The 24,653-nt window shown below is 38.8% G+C and overlaps 1 protein-coding gene across 1 annotated transcript; it reads left to right on the forward strand.

Moving 5' to 3' along the window:
• The first annotated feature begins 3,303 nt into the window (after positions 1-3,303).
• On the forward strand, positions 3,304-24,351 carry stum (stum, mechanosensory transduction mediator homolog). The gene is made up of 4 exons (XM_027022835.2): positions 3,304-3,612; positions 13,751-13,930; positions 14,711-14,719; positions 21,862-24,351. Exons 1-4 carry the CDS (start codon positions 3,444-3,446, stop codon positions 21,894-21,896), a joined length of 393 nt encoding a protein of 130 aa, XP_026878636.1. The 5' UTR covers positions 3,304-3,443; the 3' UTR covers positions 21,897-24,351.
• The last annotated feature ends 302 nt before the right edge of the window (positions 24,352-24,653 follow it).

Genomic DNA, 24,653 nt, shown 5'->3' on the forward strand with positions numbered 1-24,653 from the left:
CCCTGTCCTATAGGTAACCTGGAACACAAAAAGGAGAAGAAGACAGTCCACCAAGCCAGATTTCAGCCGTTTAGACCTCTGAAGGTACTTCAGATTTTTGTGGCAAGGATGGTCTTGAGTTCATTAATGAACTCAGGTTAGTTGGACAGCAGCAGAGAAGAGCAGGCAACCAACCCAGTCCCCCCAGGCACAAACCCTCCCTGTGAGCCAGTAGATGATGAAAGCGACCTTGGTATTGTCAGGTAAAATACAAAGAATCCCTCACTGAACAAATAATCCCTCACAGTCATCAGGGTCTCCGCTGTAGCCCTCCAGGGTAGCAGTATGGCAGTACACCCCCTCTGATGCTAGAGGGGTTGCAGGTCCACTATACCTCGAGTCCAGACCCACATATAGGCTCTGCTCACAGCGAGCGAGGCTTTCCACCATGGAACAAAGCTTATTGATCTGCTTCTCATCTCTGTGAGCCACTGTCTGGACAACCAGCAGGTCAGCCTAGTCCAGGCTGCTCATCTCACTCCCTGGCAGCTGCACATTCTGTGACGTTAGCAGCAAGGAGGGAGTTAGAGGCTAGTAAAAGTTAGGAAAGTCTTTATTCTCCATAACAAGCTTGACATGAGCGAGCTCAAAAGAATGAAGTTGATAAAGCAGCAGTAAATTTCAAAAGGCATTTAAAGCACAGGCAGTAGCTTGAAGCACAGGATGACCGGCAGTGCACAATACCAACGGCAAGTACCTGTAGGCTGTAAATAGTGACGAGAAGAAAATAGAGTAAATGAAAAAGTGTCAGTGATAATAAATAAGTGGAAGCTTGGGAACAGGTGGGTGTGGCTTGTGTGTATGTGAGTGGGCATGTCCCTCCTGCTCAGTTCTAAGGGCAGCATGACAAGAGAGACTATATAAAATAATTATGGGGACTCAGAAGGGAACACAATGTATACGTGATTCCTCACATCTCTTCTACACATTGTGTATATAAACATACTATACATATATTGTTAATATATTTTGTATATATATAGATATATATTTCCCTATACACCCCTGTTTTTTCTCCTCAGTTTGGACAGAGCACTCTCAAACCATTTCACTGCGAGTTATACTGTGTATGACTATGTATGTGACAAATAAACCAAACTTGAACTTGAACTCTTCTCCATTTGTTGAGTTACGTGCTCACCTGTCACGTTATGGCCCCGCCCCCTCCTGAAACGTCTTCATGTGTGTGCTCCTCTGTGTTGCCACACCCTCTCGTGTCATCCACCTGTTCTGAATTATGTGTAACTGTTTTGTGTGTATATGTCTCCTGTGTTGTAGTACGGATTGTTGGTGTTTGAAATGTATATATCGGGTGTGTTGTGTTAAACGTATTGCTGGTGTGTAAATAATAAATGTCTGTTTGATCGTGCCTCTTCCCCACATCCTATTTGCCTCGCTGCATTACATCATCTTAACACGTCTCCTCAATAAGCATGCAGGGACACTGCTGTGCACATTTTTTTCATGCATTTTATTTTATGTAAGTAGCATTTTAATAATTTTAATTGCAATTTTTTGTAGTATTAACAGTTCAGCCAGATATTGTAAACCCTAATGACTCATAAAATTTGCCTACTCTTTGTTCTGTATCTGATTCTATAAATTAAATGTTTCACATTGACCGCATCCACCAAGAATACTCTCAGTTGCTAGGCGACCTGGTAGTGATAAAGGCTGGCTCCATCTTTGGGAGGGGGTCAGGTTTCTGAATATTTACTGAGCATAGACAATTGCATTCCACACCAGGAGTAAATTTTTAAAGCTTTTAAATAGAACAGGCCTTTCCCCTATGAACCAGAACACACATCCCACCAAGTATCACATCACTAATCTGCAATACTAAATACAAATAGCTTTTATTAAAACGCGTAATGTTTTGGTCAGTCATTGTATATTAGACATTGCATGAATTTTATGGTGACTACTCCTGATACATTTCAGTTTACTGCACAGGCTGAGGTTTGTTCTAAATTGTCCGTAATACAACCTTTCTACATGTTATCACAACCACCATAATTCCACTACCTCTTCTACTATGTCTCTCACACACACACAGGACTCTTGCACTACCTCTCTCTCTCTCCCTCTCTCTCTCTCTCTCTCTCTCTCTCTCTCTCTCTCTCTCTCTCTCTCTCTCTCTCTCTCTCTCTCTCTTTCTCTCTCTCACACACACACACACACACCGAGAGGACTCTTGCACTACCTCACAGACACACATCTTGAAAATGACTCATTCACTGAACACTAATCATCCTGCTCTCCTTTGCTCAACAGCACAGCAGTATATTACATATCTACTGTATACTCTCTACTTTGCACTCAACTGTGCTCATCCCTACACTGCAAACCACTGTAAATCTATACATCTAATTCATATTTAATTAGCGCATATACTGTAATTACATTACACTGTTCAGTTATATTATCTACCCTTTTATACCTTAGATATTCTATCCTTAAATTCTCTTAGTGTTTCCTGTGAGTGGGCAGTTGTCAAAGCATTTCAATGCTAGTTGTAGCATGTAGGACTATGTAAGTGACAAACATTTGATTTTATTTGATAATAGAAAAAAAAAAAATCCTAGTAGAACATTTAACATTTAACCATGAGCCGGAACATATCATCGCAAAACTGCTGCATGTCTGACATCTTCCTGGTCCACATGAACGTGTCCTAATGCCACTGATGGATGCTATTGGTAATTGAGCAAATGTAGCACAGACAAGAGCGCCTCCCTAAAATGAATTTTGTACTCAGTGCGTGGATTGCTCTTGTAATAGGAAGCATTCCTGCTGTGACTGATATACTGTAAATCACTCAGAGCAACTGACAAGCAAGGCGGGTTGCTCACACCCACTGCTAATTTATGGCAACATCCCTTTTAATGGTGTGCGTGCGTGTGTGCGCGCGCGCGCATACTCATACATGCTTAACAACTATTATAGTAGTATTTTTTAAATATTTTATTACATTTGTTATTATTTAACAATTGCAACATATTTCTTATATGCAAAATATCACAAACCACAATGTTGTAATTAGCCCAGTATAATAAATGCTAGCTATGTTTAATCCACATAGTTCAATGGGGTTGTGTTTGCATTATGCACTAACTTTATAAGTTAGATATTTTTACAGTTAAATGTAGACGCTCTACCATCTCCGTGAGCACCGTGACTGTCACTTTAAACGAAGCCGTGCAATCTAATCCTGCCCGCTAGTCCGCTAGCGTGTCAAATATGTGTTAAATGAGACAGGCGTAGTAGTCTTGAGAACAGTGTCTTCTGTACAGTAGTGACATCGCAACCGCATTTTACTTGGGGCAAGCTGAGTGCCATAGTTACTAATAACACATCAGATTAGACCGACGATTTTAGGAAGTTCTCTTTTATTTTTATTAGAAATGGACCAGAAGGACACGGAGATGAACGAGAAAAGAGTTTGTTCATCTACCAGTGGAGTTGTTGTCCAAGTTAGAGAGAAGAAAGGACGTTTACGCGCAGCTATACCGTACATGCCTTTTCCTGTAGCTGTACTTTGCTTATTTCTGAACACCTTTGTTCCTGGACTAGGTGAGTAATGACAACTCCGAGAAGTAACGTATGTATCTTACACTTTGTGCGTACGTGAGTGTGTGTAGGTTAGAAGGTCATTTCTAGCACCTGATTAACTTCTTTACAACTATTTTATCAGAAAGTTTTCTTAATGAATTTCTTAATTTATTTAAGTTGTTCCATCTAATGTTATCAATAAAATGCTCCATTCCAACGACTTTATGTGTTTCAAAGTTTCTAAGAATATTTCATTGTATAATGGATATAGCGAAATGTGTATTGTAATCCCACATCTAATGAATATCGATATTGCTTAAATATATGTGGACCAAGCGTCTGTTGGCTGTCGGGCGGCATTTATTTATTTATTATTTTTGACGATGGTCAAAGCTTTGCCGATATATATAAATATATTAGTATATAACATCAAAACAACCATAAAATGTCTTTTGTTATTTGTTTGTTTGTTTTGGTTGTTTATATATATATATATATATATATATATATATATATATATATACATACACACACACACACACACACACACACACACACACACACACTTCACAGCAACTCTGTAAAGCATTTAGGTGAATTTGTGTTTAAGAATTAACCGACAGTTGTTGCTACAGGTTTGTATCTCGGCAACACTGTACTTTATTTTCACCTTCTCAAAACAACATGCTCATCCGTCTCACTCCAATACTGACCCCAGCAGTAGGGTCAACATCAGCCTCAGCAGCATAAATGTCAGATTTCTCTGTGTATCATGGCTCTCAGTGGCCTAACTGCTACTCTTTATATTTGTTATTTGCTCACATGTGATTGTTTGTTAGCTGCTTACTCTCTCCTTTGATTCTATGATCCTCCCCCTTTCGTAACTGCTAGATGGAATAGGTATACTGTATACTGTAGGCCTCTAGAAAGTCAGAAAGTTAATCTCTTGTCTAAGGGTTAGGGTTAGAGCTAGGGCAAACCCAGGTTAGTTCTAACCCTCTTGTGTAAAGGTTAGATTATCCCTATCCTAAACCCTCTTGTCTAAGGACCCCCTCCTCTTTTCATGAGATGGTTTTAGTTGAATTCTTGTGTTTAGTACTTGTTTAAAAACCTTGCAACTAAGACCTGCCTGTCTATATCCATGGGGTTGTTCTGCGAGGCTTGAAATTTAGCCATTTTCAATTGCTGCTTGGCTATTGGAGATAATTCCACTCATTTGCTCTGAAAGAGCCCACTTTAGGCATGTGTTTCAGGTCAATGTCCTGCTGTGTGGGGAGGAGCTATATAGCTGGATCTCAGCCTTTAAGATGCTTTTGTATATAGAATTCATCCTACTTCTATCTTCAGTTAAAGACCAGTGAGACAGTTCCACTGGCAGTCATACATCGCCAGTCCACCATGTTTTACAGATGAGATGATGGGCTTTGGATCATGAGCAATGCCTTGTCCCCTCACACTTTGCTCAACACATTATGTAATGTAATCTGCCCATTTCTTTTGTGCTTTTCTGTTCTTGCAGATCTCTGAGGTCATACTTCTTTTTTATACAAATGCCTTTGATGCACACTTTATGCTTACATCCTGGATAATGTCTTGATCTGTTATACATAAAAAATATTAATCAGCTATTGTGTTTTTCCCCACACCTTCTTGTTTTTTAACAGTGCGACAAAATGGTTTTAATGTAACTAATGCAATTTGTCTTTTGGTTTATGTACAAATATTTATATTTTTTGCAACTTCTTTTGGAAAATGGTGAGATAGCCAGCTAGGCCTACTTTGTAACTTTGTAGCTAATACTGCCACTGTAACATTATATATTTGTGCAGGTAAAACAACCTCTCCTTCAGTGTTAGTATTACATCTAACATAAAATATACATTTTTATAGTCATTGGGATCTTTAATATTTCTGTTTTAAGTATATCTTACAAAGTTATCTGGCTAGCTGTCTAAACTGGGTTTGTCATGCTAGTGAACACAATCTCTTTTATTTAGCTATTGGCAGTCTGTAAAAATATATCTCTGAATTCTCCAAATTTGTTCAGTCACACATGTAGTTGTTGTTGTGTTTCCGTTGCATTCACACTAAATGCTTGTGCTACCTCTCAGTGGGTGTAACCACAGTGATTCTCACAATCTGTGATATCACATGTATACCCTCTATATTAGTGGTATTCACATCTTGATCTCAAATTCAAATCCAGTCCTAGATTTTGTAATCCCATGTAGTTGATGAGTAATGTAATTGGTTTGCCAATCTGTTGTCACACCTGCCTCATAGGTCAAGGGAGGGAAGAAAACCTGTATGACCTGGACTTTGAGGATTGAGATTTAAGTTCCTCTGCATGGTGGTAGCTCAGTGGTGAAGATACTTAATGTATAATTAGAAGGTTACTGGTTCAAGCCCCACTACTGCCAAGTTGCTACTGTTGGGCCCCTAAGCAAGGCCTTTAACCCACAAGTTGTACTCAGTCATAATTAGAAGTTGCTTTGGATAAAAGTGTCAGCTCAATGCTTTAAATGTACCCAATTATCATAGTATCCCACAGTAGTTTGATGACAGCCACATCCTGCTTTCATGAATCTGTTCTTCTAGGCTGTTTGTGCTTGTGTGTGTGTATGTACACTGCTGGGGTGAGTGTAATCGGGTCATGGGAAATATGTAGCTAACCCCTACCCAAGCCTTGTTACTGTGCTTTTACAATAAGGTTTCTCATTGCAAGTTTCTGTTAAGCCACCAGTGATTGTGTTTATGTCCCTCTGTGTGTGAGCCATGAGATACCGCTGCCTAAGTTTGTCTTTGTACTTTTTGTGCTCTGTCCCAGGAAGGTGTCTTTGCTAAGACTCAGGTTTCACGCTACCCCGGTGAACGTCAGGAAGGACATGTGAAGCTTGCACCTGGGGAGATGGTTGCTTTTATATACCAATGGCTGATTTCAGATGTCCTTGATCATTCTAAAGAATGGGATTGGACTTTAAAGACTTTAGCCAATTGGGTAAATTGTACTAACATAACCTAACATATGATAAGAGTGAATACAGGCTGTGGAGGACATACTAAAGCTAATCAGGAACATGTTAACTGCTTCCTATTAGCATATAAGAGGTCAAATATATTGACTTTTTAGTTGAAACTTAAAAACCACATGTTAACATTATTTAAATTTATATTTATGGAATTATGTTTTGTGTTTTTAGCTATTTCCTTTAGATATTGTGAAAAAGATCTAATATCTGTTTATTAGCCTTGCACAAGGGGCAGGATTATCAGGCTCCTACTTGTAGCATTGTGCAGACTATATAAACTACAGGCAAATGTTATGACAATGTAGCCACATGTTTGGTTAATGAAAGGGAAAGTGCCAAAGAGTCCCTGGTGTTTCTCCATATAGAGAGGCACTACTTACACTCCTCTACTCTCTTGCCAGTGCTGCTGATTTGCAGTGTCCAGTTCGGTTGAAACTGAATAATGTTATTTGCTCTCCTTGTATACAGCAGATGAGTCCATTAGCTGCATGGGAAACAGGTATATCTGCCTGTGTTATCAACATCTACTTTGCAGTTTAACTAGACTTTGGGTTCATTCTAACCCTAACCTTGACCCTAGAACTGTAAAAATTATGCTAAGTATTTCAATTTTCAATGTTTCTTAATATTAGGGTCTCTGAGGCCTATTTCATTTTTAAAGAATTTGTGTTAAGTTGATGGTGCCTCCAGTAGATTCAAAGTTTTAATTGAATAGATTTATGTGCTGTTTATAGCAATTTACTTGGTTATGCTTGATTAAGATGTATTGCTACATACAACTTATGAACAGAATATCACTTTTCCCAGGAATGAATCAGCCAAAAAATGTGAAAACATCTCAGGTATGATAATGCAAAACATCCAAAACATAATCTGCTCCTGTAATGTTATAAATGTTTCAGGAAACAGGGGCATGTTAGGGATGTATGAATTATTCTCACTGTAGTTCTGATGAAGTGAAGAGTACAGGGAATCTGTTCCACCAGCACTTTTGCTCTTTCAGTTGCCATGACAACAAATGTTACTGAAATGCTGCTTCCACCAGTCTCTGTTAAAGATAACCCAGATAATCCAGATAACCCAGATAGCTAATTCTATACATGAGAAAGAATCTCACAAGGCATTTTAGATTATCAGTTGTCATTTAGATGATAAACTGTAAATTTGTCTTTCAATTAGGGCCTTAAATTAGCTCTTGCTAGGTTTTGTGTCCCTGTAGCTAACCAAAAACATGCAATGACCTTTTAGGAAATACAGTCATATTACTTTGGTATGACTATAATGTTATTGCAACTGGAATTAAATACTTCTATTCTCAAAAGACAGCATGTTTCCACATTCTATTTTTGCCAATGAATCAAAATTAAGGTTTATTATCCAAACATAATACATTATATCCATTTTTACTTTGAGAACACTGCCCAGTCTCAGATATTTATAATCTTACATATATCAGACCTTATAGTGTTCCATATCAGACCATATAGTGCTAAAGTCTTCACGCTCATTAGAAAATTGCTTTGATGTTTCACTGAAAGTCAAAATCTCTGGTTAAAATTAATCTGTTTGCAAAACTGAGTTCAGTGCTGCTGTCAATTAAACATTCCTGTCCTGGTCACACAGCTATAAACTGATGCTTGCAGCCTTTCTGAGTCACTGCATTCAGACCAACCCAATTCCAAGCTTGAACTGCTTGCTTCATTTTAGCGTCATAAATTGAGGCCACTGTCTTGTGCTGTAGAGCTCTAAGATTTTGACTCAAGTTTTGTGGATTGTTATCAACCAATCATCTTTCTCTGACCAGATATCATGCCCTCAGTTCCCAGGGCTTTCTTCAGTGCAGCAGTGAACCATTTTCATTAGCATTCAAATCAAGTTAAAAAGCCTTCATTGTTGTAGGCAAAGTTTTTTTACATAGAACTTGTCATACACAGTGGTCATTTAAATTGCTTATAATTGATTGCTTTATAACTTTTATAGGCCTGTGGGAATCTTCTACCCACAGACAGGTGTGGAGTGTTCTTCAGTTTTAGAGGGAAAGAAATAATAGGGGTTTGGACTAGGCTGGTCTAGGAGTCAATTTCAATACTTTGGGTCCAGTAGAGGAAAGCTGTTTCAAATCCAATGATGTCTAGATGCTGACCAACCATTCACATCCTCTTTAAATTAAGGAAGGTCCAAGTGCCACCAACAGCTTGTAAAAACTCAATTCTGTGAAAGAAGCATCCACAAGCTCCACACTAACCTTTCAGTGCTGCAGTGCATTTAGCACTGTCCTGCTGGCCAGCCTAATTCATACAAGAGACCAGTAGGTCTTACATTTAAATTTACAGCATTTAGCAGACGCTCTTATCCAGAGCGACTTACAAAAGTGCTTTGTCATTTACTCATAGAATATATCCAAGTACAGTACAGTAGGTTAGAATCAAACATACCAGTGAACTAGAATACTGTAGAATACAGGGATGAATGCTTATACCTAGAAGTGCAAATACATAATGTCTATCTTAAACAATAATAAATGCTATAAACAATAAGTGCTAGTTTGTTAAAAAGCATAAATAATGCCCTACAATAAGTACTAAATTAGTCAGTCAATAAGGGAGCAGTGTCAGTTGTCCTTTAAATATTCTGCAAATAGATGGGTCTTCAGTCTACGTTTGAAGACTGCAAGGGACTCTGCTGTCCGGACAGCAAGCGGGAGTTCATTCCACCATCTTGGAGCCAGGACAGAAAATTGTCTCGATGCTTGTTGTCCATGAGACCTGAAGCAATGTATTTCAAGCCGAGCCGTACTTGAGGTTCGAAGTACTCGAGGTACAGATCGGGCTTTGACCATTGACCTCATGTATGAAGGGGCTGGTCCATTTTTGGATTTGTAGGCAAGCATCAAGGTTTGAAATCTGATGCGTGCAGCTACAGGGAGCCAATGAAGGGAGCGTAGCAGTGGAGTAACATGTGAACTTCGGAAGATTGAAGACCAGTTATGCTGCTGCATTCTGGACATGTTGTAGAGGTTTGATGGCTCTTAGAGGAAGACCAGCAAGTAGTGAGTTGCAGTAGTCTAGCTCTGAGATCACAAGAGACTGCACAAGCACCTGGGTAGCTTCCTGCAAAAGAAAGGGTCGAATCCTTTGTATGTTACAAAGGAGGAATCTGCAAGCCCGGGTTAGATTAGAAACATGAGTTGAGAACGACATCTGGTTGTCCAAAGTTATGCCCAGGTACGGGCAGCTTCTGATGGTGATACCAGGGAGTTCTCAGAGGAAACAGTAAGGTCATGGTAAGGGTTGGGAGTACCTGGGATGAACAGAAGCTCAGTTTTACTGGGGTTGAGCTTCAAGTGGTGGGCTGTCATCCATGACGCGATGTCAGTCAAACATGCCGAGATACGTCTGCAGACCTGCATGTCAGAGGGTGAAAAAGAATTAAATAATTGAGTGTCATCAGCATAGCACTGGTAGGAGAAATCATGAGAAGATATTACATCACCAAGAGAACGAGTATACACAGAGAAGAGAAGGGGGCCCAATACTGAGCCTTGTGGAACACCAGTGGAGAGTCTACATGGTTTGGATGTGGATCCTCTCCATGTCACCTTTAATTTTGTTCTTCAAGTTTGTTTTTCCTTCCTGCATGTGCCAGGGTCATTACTGTATTTATTCAATGTGCTTACATAACCATACAACCTATACAACACAGAAAACCAAAAATCTACTTCCTCACAATCTCCTAACACTCTCACAAGTGTGTCTGAGCCAAAGCACAGTGAGTGAGCATTCTCTTCCTGAGAATAGGGGACTATAGTGGATAATTAACCTCCCACACTTGCACTTGGCACTCTATGAATAATGCTGTGGAAAATTACCATCATCATCAGCCTAATGTGCAAGGACAAGAATCCCTCACCAGAGCTCTCTTCCTGCTCAGGACAACACATCACTTTTTCATAAGCATCTCACAGCAGTGTTTTATAAAGCAAGAGTTGACTATGCCAGACAAAGCTCTAGTGAAATCACGTTTAAACTGTCCAAATGTGTGTGAGTGAGTGTGAGAGAGAAAGAGAGAGAGAGAGAAAGAGAGAGAGAGAGAGACAGAGAGGGAGAGGGAGAGTGAGTGAGAGAGTGAGAGGGCATAACAGACAGTGAGAGAGAGATAGAGGGAGTGAGAGATAAAGAAATGTGGGAGGACGGATGAAATGGGGGAATGGGGCTTTACACGTCACTGGAAGTAATTAGAGTGGCCAACTCCATAAGCTCAGTTAGTCACACACATAAGTAATGCTCACTCAACCATACAGAGGAAAACCAAAAAGGGGGGTGGGGGGGATGGAACGAGACAGAATGCAGGACTAAGAGAGACAGAGTGAAATCAAGAGGATGGCATTTGTTATTTTGGGAAGTATTTGCTGTAATAAGAAAATAATTTATCAAACTAGAAAACCTTCTCTGAAGTATGAATATACATGTGAAGATAGGTGTTAAAATAACTCTGTTTTGGGTATTTTGAAGACAAAGAGCAACAAGAATTTACTGCTTTAGAAGCAGATGTCCTTTTACAAGACTGAGCCAAAATAAAAGCCTTGTGGGTGGAATGAAGTCACTGAGAAAGAGATTAGGATTAGGGGATCAAGCTGAATGTTTCCTGCAGCACTCCCTCTGTGTTATTATGAGACTTCATCTGATGACAGATGAGATTTTTACATCAGTTAGTTGGTGGATTAATTTTCCCCAAGCTCAGATTCAATGAATTCTTTGCCACAGGAAGGTGAAAATAAGGTTGCACTGTGTGATCATCTGGCTACTAAACTCCCCACTTTGAATGTGTATATGTCACTATACAGCCTCCTCCCAAACGTCTCCTTGTGTGTGTGTGTCCGTGGGTCCACGCCCTCCCAGTGTTTTACACCTGCTCATTATATGCATGTATAAAAGTCTATTGTTTATGTGTGACTGTTGTCGGTGTTTTACGAAACTCTTCCCTGCATCCTGCTCTAATTCCACATCCTGACAGAAACACTGATGGATGAAGGATGCCTGGGAAGAGGAGCAGGAGAAGGAAAGGAAAGAAAGGATGAGAACACCCTTTCACAGCCCTCATGGAGAGATCCTCCATAATCTTGGGTACACTCCGTACCCTTACAGCAAGGGAAAGTGCCACTGGGGGATCTTGGGGGGGAGGCCCTACAGACCCACTCCGGACTACCGGGACTGGTATAATTAGGTCCAGTGCTCGGAGTTGGACTCTGCAGGGTTCTACTACCCTTCCATGGACTACCATGAGGGCTACGTGGATTATGAAAGGAATGGGGAGTACAGCGACATTAGTCTGTGGTCGGACTCTGAGTTCGACCGTGGGGAGGATCCATCGATGGAGGTCTAGGGGGTCCTCTATGGGGACCCTCCCTCCGTCAGCCACACCACGTCAGCAGACTACCAGTGTGACGAACCTTTGGCACCAATGGTTCCACCAAAGGCTCCACCCAGGGCACACCGCTCTGAGGCAAGCAAGCTGCCCCATGTGACTTTTAGAGAGGTGTTGCCGTCGTCCGACGAGGAAACTCCCTCCACTAGGGCACACAGCCTCGGAACTCATGCACCTGTACCTAAGCCTTTTAGAGGCACGAAGGAGGCAACACCAGTGCCCACCCCAAAGGCAGGCAAAGTAGCTGGTGTATCTCCTGAATCAGGTGCGCAGAAGTCACCGTCCTCCAAATCAGCGAGGGGCAATCCCCCCACAGGCAGGATGGGCTTTAACCCAGCTGACGACTGGGGGACGACTGGCTTCCCTGGACTCTCTAGCAATGTAGTTTTGTACCTGTCCCTGTCACTGTTTCTCCCCATCACGCAATCTGTGCCAGTCACTTTGTCTCCCTTTGTGTCTGTGCCTGTGCCTGTCAGTGTGTCTGTTCCCGTGTCTGTTGTCGTCCTGGTCACTGTCCTTGCCCCCTCTGTCCGGCTCACGCTGGCCTGTGTCGGGTTGCTCGGTCCTCCGGCCTTGCCATCTGCCGTTGGTTTCGCGGCCATATCCCAATAGGCTAGCGCGCCTGGAGTCACGCTGTTGGGGAGGGGCTTTGTCATGGTACAGCCACTCCTCCTAAATGTGTGTGTGTGTGTGTGTGTGTGTGTGTGTGTGTGTGTGTCCATGTGGCCACACCCTTCCTGTGTTTCACACCTGCTCCTCATTATGTGTTATTAGTAGGCGTGTATAAAAGTCGTTTGTGTGACCGTTGTCGGTGTTTAACCCTGATAGCCTGCGTGCTACGTCTTTGTTGTTGTGTGTGTTAGTAAACGTATGCTTATTTTTTACGAAACCCGTCCCCACATCCTGGTTTAACCCCATTTTTTGACAGTATATTGCCATGCAAACATGCAGTGGTCTAGTCTATGTGGCACAAATTGATACAGCAATGCCTGTTACCACAAAAAATGTTCTGCTGAAAATCCTGTTGATCTATCACATGGGGGATAGCCAGGAGGTCATGTTGATCTATCACATGGCCCATCACATTTCTAAAACACCATCCTGGGGGACGTCTTGCTGAGATACCAGTGACTGAGTTCCCATCAATAGTGTAGCAGTCTCTCTGCAGTAAAGTTGAGACATATTTATTATTACTTTTATTTTTATAATATTTTTGATTGGAGTATTTATGTAATAGCTAAATGGTTGAGGTATAATTATAGAGTTTAGCTTTAGTGCTGTATGGTAGAATCTCTTCACTGTCATATTTTGCCAATGAAAACAAAAGTGGATTATTAAACAGTTTGGATTAATTAAAACAATTTGATTAATTTGGGTTGCAGTTTTACATGATCCTTAGTGAGCCCTATACTGTACTTCAGTCCAGGCTCAATTTAAACTGTTACACAGTGATAAATGTTTTAACCGTTCTTCATTATTAAAACACAATATATGGTACCCTAATAAGATTCCAGCTGTAGCGCTCTAGCCCTCAGCATTAAAGGAATACTTCATCAGAAAATATGAACATTGTTTATCGTTTCAGGATTGGTAGTAGCTAACTAGTTTTTATTTGCTGTTAGTCATGTTAGCAGTTTTAGGTAAAGTATCCCTTTAAGAGGATTTTATTATAAATCCATGTGCTCTCTCTGTGTCTGACTGGCCAGGTACATTCGTCTCAGCATTTGCAGTGCTCTGTGGTGCCAGGACAGATCTGCCAGACCAGCACATCTGCTGTGTGTTTTGGCTGAACATCGCAGCTGCATTCATCCAGATCCTTACTGCTGTGGTCATGGTGGGCTGGATAATGAGCATATTCTGGGGCATGGACATGGTCATCCTCGCAAGTAAGCATAATGCATGGTTGGGGTTAGGGTAGGGTAAACCATAACCCATATTCTGGTTATGATTTGGGGTAACCATAACCCATGTTCTAGTTAGGGTTAGGGGTAACCCTAACCCATATTCTGGGACATTGTCATGGTCATCCTCACAAGTAAAATAATGCAGGGTTCTAAAAGTACACAGATCTTTTAAATATTAACTCTTTTGCTAAACCAGATATATTGTACAGAGCCCTTAAAATATATATGTATTCTGTACCAGTCTTATTTTCAATATAGGCCACTGTATGCTACCACCATTTTGATAATGGAAGTTTTGGGCATATACATTAAAAGATGCCATATTAAGTCAAAGTGATTGCCATCCCATAAAATTCTTGTTCGCATTAATATTAACTTTTTGTTAATATTTTAAACATCTCTGGTCATCTGAATCCCCTTGGACAATGATAGTTATTATTATATGACAATATTAAATAAAGTAGTGCAATAATCACTATGTGTAGGCAGTTGAGGAAACCCCAAGAACATGCTTTCTCTTTGGACAAGGACATATGCCAAAAGCTATAAATGTAAATATATTTTCCTTGTGTAACATCTATACCAATTTGAATCTATTCTCTCCTAATATCCTAAAACATAGCTTTCTCTTTGTCTACTGTTTTGTGGCCCTAACAAATTCAGCAGGATTTTTGGAGAACTTGCTGTTCTTGTAGACTGTGAATAATGAATTTTAATCATTTTTCCATTTCTTTTCCATGCGGGCCTCCTTTCATTCTAAAGTCTCTGAAGGTAAATATATCATTCTAACACTCATTTCATAATGTCCTCAGATATGTCTCAAACGTGATATTTATTTGAGAAGTATACCACAAGTGTTCTTCAGTGCTAAAACTCTTGTTGCTTTGATGAAGGTCTGGGTCAGCCAGACACGTCAATTTTCCTTGCAGACTGTTAGTACTGTAATGTTTGTCATGTTCATGTTGGTCTGTCTGTGTTGAAGAGCCTCCCACCTCCTCCCATCTGTCAGTCTCCTTCAGAGACCATTTGATCTCTGCTTTGCATAGAAATGTTATTACTGTGCTTATATATTGGCAGAGATTTGTAGAGGGTTAGGGTTAGGTACAGAGAGGCAAAATGCACCCACTGCCTTTTACACATATGCTGGACATGTTTATTAGTTTTTTACAGTTCATGTCAACATTCATGTGCATGATTGACCAGTATCACTAAAAGACAAAAATCTTATTTGTCTGTATACTTCCATCAAAATGTGCCAGTTAGGAAAAATAATTAGATTGTATTGCTAATCGTAAGCCAGTTAACAATATATTGCTCCAATAGGTGATGTTTTTGTAATTAAATGGTGATCCTTTCATGTCTGCATTATTTTGGACAAAATTGATTTATACTTCTTGGATTGTGTGACTGCTGGTTCATTACATCACCAAGAGAGTGTTCATCTGCAGTGTGTGAGACAGGCCAGAATGCTCACAGAACACAAGAAGAATGTTAAAGTTAGATGTCGTGAACTGTTAGCTCATTTGCATATTACAGCTTCCTGACATGTTAGTACTGCAATATCAGCATTGGGATTTTGATTAACCAATTAAGCAATTTCAATATTACAATATCAATATTGATTTTGATTCACTGATTAAGAGATATCAGTATTTCAGCCAGTGTTGCAATCTTTATTAAGTGATATCAACATTGCAATTTTCACTCATGTTAACCGATATCATCATTTTAGAATCCAGTATCATTTTACAATCATTTACAATCCAGTCAAATTCTGATACATTTAAAAAAAAAAATTCACCATACATTATATTTTATCTACACATTCTGAAACATGCCACTTTACTAAAACAATATTGATATTCTTAAAGAATACTCACATTGAGTATTCTCATTGAATGTTACTAAAAGAATTTTCACACTGACATTTCATTTTAAATGTCCCCAATAAACTTGAAGACAGTTCAAAAGGCAGCATAGACACTGAGTTCTTTTACTTTTCTTTTTTTTCAATCTCATCATATTTGTCTTCTCAGTTGAGCTTGTCACCATGGAATGATCTAGTAGCCACATCTGGTAGCCTATTAATAAAGAAAACACAGCATAAATAGACTATCCACAACAAGGCACAGGTGCATCTGATTTGATTCCCCATTTTTTCACCTGGACTGTACCCCCACTCTACAGACCAGACTCAAACCCCAACCTTAACCCTTGTGTATGAATGAATGAAAATACACGTATAAAGTGCATTTCTCAGAACCTAAAGATGCTTTATAGTAAACATAACCCATCAGGGGAGGTTTACACCCAGGACAGAGCACCATCCACCTCTGGGCATGCAGTCATTCACCCACAATCAGACCAGGAACATTTTTTTTGGTAACTAATTTTTATCCAACCTCCATGTTTTTGTATTGTGGGCAGAAACCCCAGAGAAAACCCACACAGACACTGTGAGAACATGGAAAACCCACCCAGATAGGGATACAAACCCAAGAACATAGCACTGAGAAGCAAACATGCAAACCACTAATCCTTCATGTTGTGTTGGGCTTCAGCTCAGAAATCAACACAATTATTCCAGAAATCCTCTCCTCTGATGTCTGGCAAATTCTCTGTCTGGCTCACCAGATTCATGACAGGCAAGAAAACAGCAAGTAAGGCAGGGGAAATTCCATTCTGGTATATGGATAGTTATCACTAATGCACCCCAGGAATGTGTTCTCTTCCCACTGCTCTTCTCCCGCTACACCAATGATTGCACCTCCAAAGCCTCAGTTGTTAAACTCTTGAAATTTGCAGACAAGTCTATGTTCACTGATTCACACAAGATGATGATGTGTCTGCATATCAGTTGAACAGTTATGCTCTAGTGCAGTCTGATCAACTTGGAGCTGAATATACTCAAGACTTTGGACAGTGGACCTTCCTTTACCATTTCCCAAGACTTGAAGTGGGAGACCATCAACCCTCATCCTCAAAAAGGCCCAGCAGAAGATGCGCTGTCTGCAGCAACAGAAGAAGCACAGTCTACCACAGGAAATCTTGAGCCAGTTGTACAACTCAGCTATCAAATCCATCCTGTCCAGTAAACAGGGTTTGAATATACTGAAGCAAACAGTAAGGACAGCAGAGAAAAATATCAGTGCTCCCCTGCCATTACCATCATAAACAGCTCATCAGTATCATCTGCGATGCTATAGCTACTCATTTCTTCAGATTACACCCTGCTTCACATCTACAGATACTGTATTGAACAAAAGGTGATACATTACATTATTGTTGTTAGTACTACCACACTTGCACTTTATGTATATTGTATATCTGTATATTGCTTGGATGTTGTGTATTGTCTGTATATTGTATGATTTACCAGAAGGTCACAAACCACGGGAACCAGATTCCATACATGTTTGTTAGAATGCTTGGCTAATACAGTTGATTTAATTGGAGTCTGTCAATACACTTTTGTCATTCTAATGTTGAACAATCGCAAGCAGTGCCTAACCAGTAGCTTATCAAGTCTGCAAATTCCGATTGTAACCAGGCCACCTCTGCTTTCTAGGATAGGGAGACTTGGGATCCCAAGTTATTTCTCCTGGGAACCACTGTTGCCAGGGCAACTGGGATTGCCTCCCTCCATGGTTTCAGGAGGTGCATGTGGTAGATTTGGAGTGCATCACTCCTGTCTGGTTGCCTTACCTCATAGTTCCTACTGTGTGACCTTGAAAGGTCCTTGCGCCTTGACAAGTAACTTGGAGCTTTATGTAAGTAGTAGTATGAGTACTTCACATTTACATTACCAGGCAGAAGTGAATCATATTGTTTGCCATAGTGTAACACAGATCAGATTTTTTTCAGGGCTACATGGACACAGAAATCTGATCTTTTCAAATCAGATCTGAGTCATTTTTATATGTGGTCCTAGATGAGATACGTATCCAATTCATGGCCATTTGACAAGAATGTGAAGATCATGATTCATGTGGATTATTTCCAAATGGAAAAATATCAGCCAGCACCTGATCATGTACAACTGACAGACTGTACTATGAGTTGTCTCACAAACATGACACTTTTTGTTGGTGGTGGCGCAGGTGACTTGTGCAAAAAATTTCCATTTGTGCAATCATGCATGGTCAAGGTTTCTCATCCTGAACTAAGCAGCCACCACATGCAGCAATTTCAGCTGATGGGGTTCAACTAACCTGTTGCAAACCACATGTTGCAATGCATCATAGTCCAGCTGCACTACTATGGGAAGCTTCTCATAGTGAGCAGTTGTAGTTCCCTGGCACCCTAACTGTCTTGTGACCAGTCAATGCATGATCAAACAGTCCCATGTAAGCTTCCAGATCATACTGTTGTGTGTTCTTGAAAAGGATGATTGGGGTCACAATTGGGGCAGCAGGCTCCTTGGCAACTAGCAACCCTTGGCTTGCTAAGTGATGGCTTTGAACCACAGGATTTGTTCTTGCTGTAGTTTACAGAAAGCCTGATTCTGACAGTGCTGCAGATTGGCTTGGATTTTTGTCACCTCACCCAGTGGGTAAGACTCCATCGTGGTGCACTACATTTTCTTACACCACTGTAAAAGTCCCAAGCAATGTGAAGAAGGATCAAAAGGCAGGTTATGCATTACAAGCTCTTTTATTGACTTACAGTGTGAACTAATAACAAAACAAGCCACAGTGATATGGAGTGAAGGGAAACCTTGGGGAGGAGTTGTACAACATCAACATGTATGGCCACACACACACACACACACACACACACACACACTCATATATATATATATATATATATATATATATATATATATATATATATATATATATATATATATATATATATATATATATATATATATATATATATATATGTCCATGAAAGGGGGCAGATGAAGGAGCTAGTATGTATTTATGTATTTATAACCCCTCCCTAAAGGCACTCTAATAAATTGATAATTTAGGGGAAGTACATCTCAGAAATAATGTGCTAGCATAAACGTTTATGGTGCCTCCATAAATGTTTACTGTTATGTTGGTAGTAATAACCCCATTAAATCCTAAGTGGTTAATGACTTGAACAATGCACAGGTTAGAAAATATGTCGATAGTGACAATTTTATTTACAAAAAACGCTATCCAAAAGAAAATAATAAATAAGCGAAATAACAGAAAACAAATCGAGAAAACAAAACTGCCCTCTGCAACTCTAAACCGAAGTACAATAAATTATTGGATTATGTAGTTAGCCCTTGATGTCACCACAACCGGTGGGAAAATAATTGAAATGCACAAAGGAAATACCCAAATTTCACTAATAGCAATACTTCTCTTACCCTTAGAGGCCTCAGTTATCAATTAAATAATCAATTGAATAAACAATGAATTAACAATTAGTAAATGAAACACTTGATTACACATCAATAACACAATAAATGCAAAAATGAAACTGAGCTTGGCTATGTCCAGCTTAGCACTTAGGTGTTCACAAGCATTTGCATCATCACTTCTTGAGGCCAAAAATGTTGGTGCACATTTGTAGAATCCTAAGTAGATGGCACATGAAACATTGAGCCAGCTGGTCCAATACATCATCATGATGCATGGAGATGTGCTGTAGAATAATAATATAAACTGAGATTTGAGGAAAAAAAAAATCTAAAAATCTGCACTTTGAACTCATATTCTTTCATTTGAACTCAAATATGCAGTCATAGAAAGGTAACAATAACTGTCCATAAGGGTTTAATAATTAATTAGAGATAAAATCTTAAAGATCATCAGTTCAGACAGGAAAAGATGTTATACACTGTTGTTGATCAAACAAGAACTATCTGTCTAAAATGTAAAACAATAATTTGGCAATTTTACATGATCAATTTAAGAATCTCAAGATTTAACAGCAGCCTAAAAAGAAGATGGGTATAAATACAGAATAATATGCTTAAAGGAGTTTTTGAAAAATAGGTAACAGTAAAGACCCTTTGTACCAAAAACATAATCAAGGTCCAGTTTCATGTAACATCAAAGTTATATCTTCATCTTAACTCAAGAAAACATGATGTCAAATTAGAGAAAAATAGGAGGCAAAGAATGGCATTGTTTCATTTCCTGGTTAACTAGCTGGTTAAATCACTTTCATGTTCCTGCACAAAGTAAGCCACTCTCTATAATACAGCTAGCTAGCTTTTACCATGTACAAAATGTTAGACAGTTAGCTAATATACAATGACAGAATTACTCACAATTATAATTATGTACCCACAAATCTATTTCACTAGGACACAGTTAAGATAGCCAGCTAGATTGATAACTGTTTATACTACAATTAGCTAGTTATATTAGTCAGCTAGCTAATTTGCTAATCAAAATGTAAACTACAAAAAAAATGGATATCTGGCTCACTTAGAATATGACATTATGGGTAAACTAATGATCGGTATCGGTCAATTTAAAAAAAAAACAAATTATCATATTACCACATTTATATGTTTCAAATTGTATGAACACTGAACAATATGAAAAAAAATGGACATTGTATCTTTGCTCAAAGAAATGGCTGAACTTTCTCACGCAGCATTTTAAAACAGGTAGAAGTGGGGTGTCTAGCGAGAGACAGCTGACAGTATTGAACCATTTTTGCTAACTGGGTGATTGTAAATGTAAATAATCCATGCAAACATGAAATGTGTACTGACAGAATAAAAATACACCTAATGATCTAAACTGACAGACCAATAACAATAATATAATCCCAGGTATCTGAACTGAAATAACAAAATCTGAACCTAGAAAATTTGACAAAAGATTAAAATAACTCCAATGATCTTTGATCTGACAGAAAAATAAACTTAATCCAGTGATCTGAACAAAAGAACAAAACCATACAATGTGGAAATGCTCTTCTAAGTACTTTAGGTTATTCTAAAATACTTTTGTTCTGTGCATGTGAAAAGGGTGCTAACTAAAATTTGGCCGGTGTAAGATGGCCCTTGTATTAATCACATACAGATAGATACAGAGTAGTCTAGGTCCTGGAGGTGTTCTGCACAGATCCAGGTGGCCCTTCAAGACCCAGTTAGGAATCCCTACAACTGGCAGGCTGTCGATATTTTTGCTTCTACTGCAACAATATAGACTATTGAATACCTGAATTTGGATTATGCTAAGTAGTCACACATGCTCAGTATTCACACATGCTCTGTATTCACACAGTGACTAGTTCTTTAAAATGTCTCTAAATTTTAAATGGGTTCCATAACCCCAACAGCCACAGTTGAGTCTAGCATCTTCTGGAATATGACTGACTTACCAATGAGCACAATAATTTAAAGTGTTTTAATGTTTTGTTCTGAGTGAGATTGAAGCTGCTTGCTGTTTCCTGTGTTGTTCCTGCCACTGATGAATGAATGAAGCAAAATGAATCGCAGCTGGACTGCAGATCCTGGTTGTTGATTTACCTCATTTTGAGCTTTGTTCAAACATATGGTGATTTAATACAAAAAGTAATTCTGCATGTAGTGGTGCTTTCATGTGTATTTAGAACTAAACTGTTGCCTCTGCTGGAAAAGAACAACATTAATGCTCTGCAAGTTAGCTACCAGTGAGCACAGTATTCTTATTTTCTGCAGGTTTTAGCATGTATGTTGCTCTTGTGGCCTACTTTTACAATGATAATTTGACTTCTAGACAGAAAGCAAAAAGAATGTAACCTGAAAATCAATGTTTGTTCTGAAGAGATCTTTTGGTCCTATTTTATAACTAAGGATTGCAAAAATATCCAATGTTTCAAAATTGGGAAGCTGGTGTTTGTATCGGAACCAGCCACCACTCAGCTCACATTAAGTGCTTCTCTTCCAACACTGCCTCATTAATCAGTCACCCTGTTCCTCCTGTACTCAGGCTATCGGGAGCAGACAGCAGCCCAGCAGCTCTGAGGTGTTCACCTGTCCAAACCCATGAACGTGTGCTTTTTCAGCAAAGAGCTCCCACCAGCACAGATGGAAGTGTTAGGAAGTATGAGGGTAGTTTCCTGGTGGAGTGAAAGAAGAGTCAACTGCAGTCAGCTTTTCAACCTTGTTGGACATCAAGGCTGCCAGAAGGGTGGCTGTACAGTGTCCCAAAAGCCCTTGTGAATATTACCAGAAAATGCTAATGTGCCAACTGTATGTGTGCTAAACTCATCCACTCTTGTCCTGGCAAACTATTCATTAATTTGTTTTCTGTTCAACCTAACTGTACTTGGAATAAAGGATGTGTACTGCCTATACAAAAGCATTTGCTACATGAATAACATCTAAACTAAAATGGTTTTGATGTATGCAAAGAGCAACGGGTATCTAATTAAGTGGTTTAATTAGATATTCAGTGATGCAAGACCATGCACCTTGAACCCTACACCTTATAGAGCAAACAGAATAACCCAGTCAGGATAGCTGAAGTATTTAACACAGGTTACACTCTGTTTTTATATATCATTTATATATCATGTATATTACAACAATATAGATACTAAAATGTTGTCCTACTCTGTAGTATACATATTCTTCTTTTAATTTCTAAATACCACACATTTTGGCACAACATTGCCCTCTATGTTTGTAAAGTAGGCCACAAAACACGGCAGTGTGTGCTATTTATTTATGGTTATTTTGTAGAACATATTCTGCATAGATACCATGTGTGTCACCATTACACAGTGTTTGACTCATTTATTTTGACCTTAAAGCACAAACACAAACAAATGTAACATGTATTTGTAGTTTGATGCATAACTATTTATTGTTTGTTGTTTAGTGAAGCAGTAATGCTGGATCAATGTTATGATCCATGAATCAAGGAATGAAAAAATATGACTAGGTAGTATTATTTTCATTTCGAAGACATGACAAGCAGTAAATAGTAAAAATGGTATTAGATTTAAGAGTAACCCTGAAAATGTATACACTTGTTCAGTATTGCTCAGAATGAATTCATATTGTTTGTTTTTGTTGTTGTTTTGTTTTTACATTAACATGGGTAAATAACATCAATGTATAATTAGTCTTATAGTGTCCAAAGAATGTATTTAATTACAAATTCTTCAGGGTTTATTCTTTAAACATAAAAACTTGTAAAATAAAATGCATTAATGTTATTGAATAATTGTATAACTCTGTATCACTACTGTGCTTATGCTTGTGTTTATGTAAATTTTCAGGACAAATATTTTATGACTATGCAGTATGTAATGAATCATGTTTCTTTTATAAAAAGTGTTTTACCTTATTGAGACTAATTTTTCTGGTCCTGACAAAGAAGGTAGCCCTTCTCTCATCAAACTGGAAAAGAAAAAACATATATTTCGTTAGTGAGGCTAAGGTCATGGTTAAGTTTTAGGATTAGGTATAGAATTATTTTATATACAAGTAGTTAACTTACAAAGCATACAGAAAGTTTTTAGACTATTTTAAGTTTTCCACATTTTGATGTTTCAGACTCACCTTCAAATACTTCAAATACTTTTTACTATTTTTTTTTCTTCTCAATTTTTTTTCAACACACAAATTGCCAAATTGCCAAAGCAAAATCAGGTTTTTGTAATGTTTCATAGATTCATAAAAATGAAAAAATTAAATATTACATGTACTTTTGGCAGCAACAATAGCCTCGGGTCTTCTTGGGAATGAGCCTGCAAGCAGGATCTGCAGGATCTGTTGGAGGTTTCTCCCATTCATTGTATCAGAAGTGTTGAAGCTGAGCCAGGTTGGATGGAAGTGTTGGTGTACATATTTGAGCTGTCTCCAGAGATGTTCTACTGGACTCTGGCTGGGCATCTCCTGGGCTTCCACAGAGTTTTCTGCAAAGCCACTCATGCGTTTTAATGGCATTATACCTCAGGTCATGTTGTTGAAATGTAAACTAACCCTAACCCTAGCCCTAGATGTTGGGCACTACAGGAGTATAAGACTGTTCTTGGTTTCAAACCTCTTTGGAGCCTCTTGGGCATATGTGCACTTTCAATGCTGCTTTTATCTTAAATGTTCTTTTAGCTTTCCTCAGGCCTGTGCTTTGACACGGTCCTATCTCCCAGCTCTTCAGACAAGTCTCTTGTTCTCATAGTTTTGATCATCTAAGAGAAATTCTATAGAAATGATATAAATATAGGCTTCTCTAAACTATTTCCAGTCAATTCATTTAAGATAAAATGGAATCCAGATAAACTGTCAAAACATTTCAAGGAAGTAAGATGCACCAGAGATTTATAGCAAGTGTCATAATAAAGGGTCTGAATACTTATAATAAATTTTTGTAATAACAAAGCATTTCATAAATAAATTGTGGAGTGTTGTCTGTAGTCTGATAAGAAAATTAGTTAAATATATTTTATGATGAGTCTGAAAATTTTAAGATGAGAACAAAATGTGTAAAACTTGAAAGTCTGAAAACCTGTATATATATGTACTATAAATAATGTCCTAAAGATTCACAAAAAAGAGTGTATGTATTTGTGTGTGTGTGTGTGTATGTGTGTGTGTGTGTGTGTGTGTGTGTGTGTGTGTGTGTGTGTGTGTGTGTGTGTGTGTGTGTGTGTGTGTAACCATACTGAACAGTTTGTGGTACCAAGGAAAACAATCTATTCATTTGTAAACCATTCTGTTACTAGTGCTGCCTTTTGTATGCAACAATTAAAAACCTGTAAGAAAGTCAAAAGA

This window comes from Electrophorus electricus, chromosome 3 (genome assembly GCF_013358815.1).
Source record: "Electrophorus electricus isolate fEleEle1 chromosome 3, fEleEle1.pri, whole genome shotgun sequence".
In the NCBI taxonomy this organism is placed as follows: Eukaryota; Metazoa; Chordata; class Actinopteri; order Gymnotiformes; family Gymnotidae; genus Electrophorus; species Electrophorus electricus.

What these genes read in the sequence shown, in the direction of transcription:
- stum (XM_027022835.2), top strand. Translation starts at nt 3,444, where the DNA reads ATGGACCAGAAGGACACGGAGATGAACGAGAAAAGAGTTTGTTCATCT. An exon ending in CACCTTTGTTCCTGGACTAG is followed by an intron (nt 3,613 to 13,750) that starts GTGAGTAATGAC and finishes CTGACTGGCCAG; the next exon opens with GTACATTCGTCTCAGCATTT.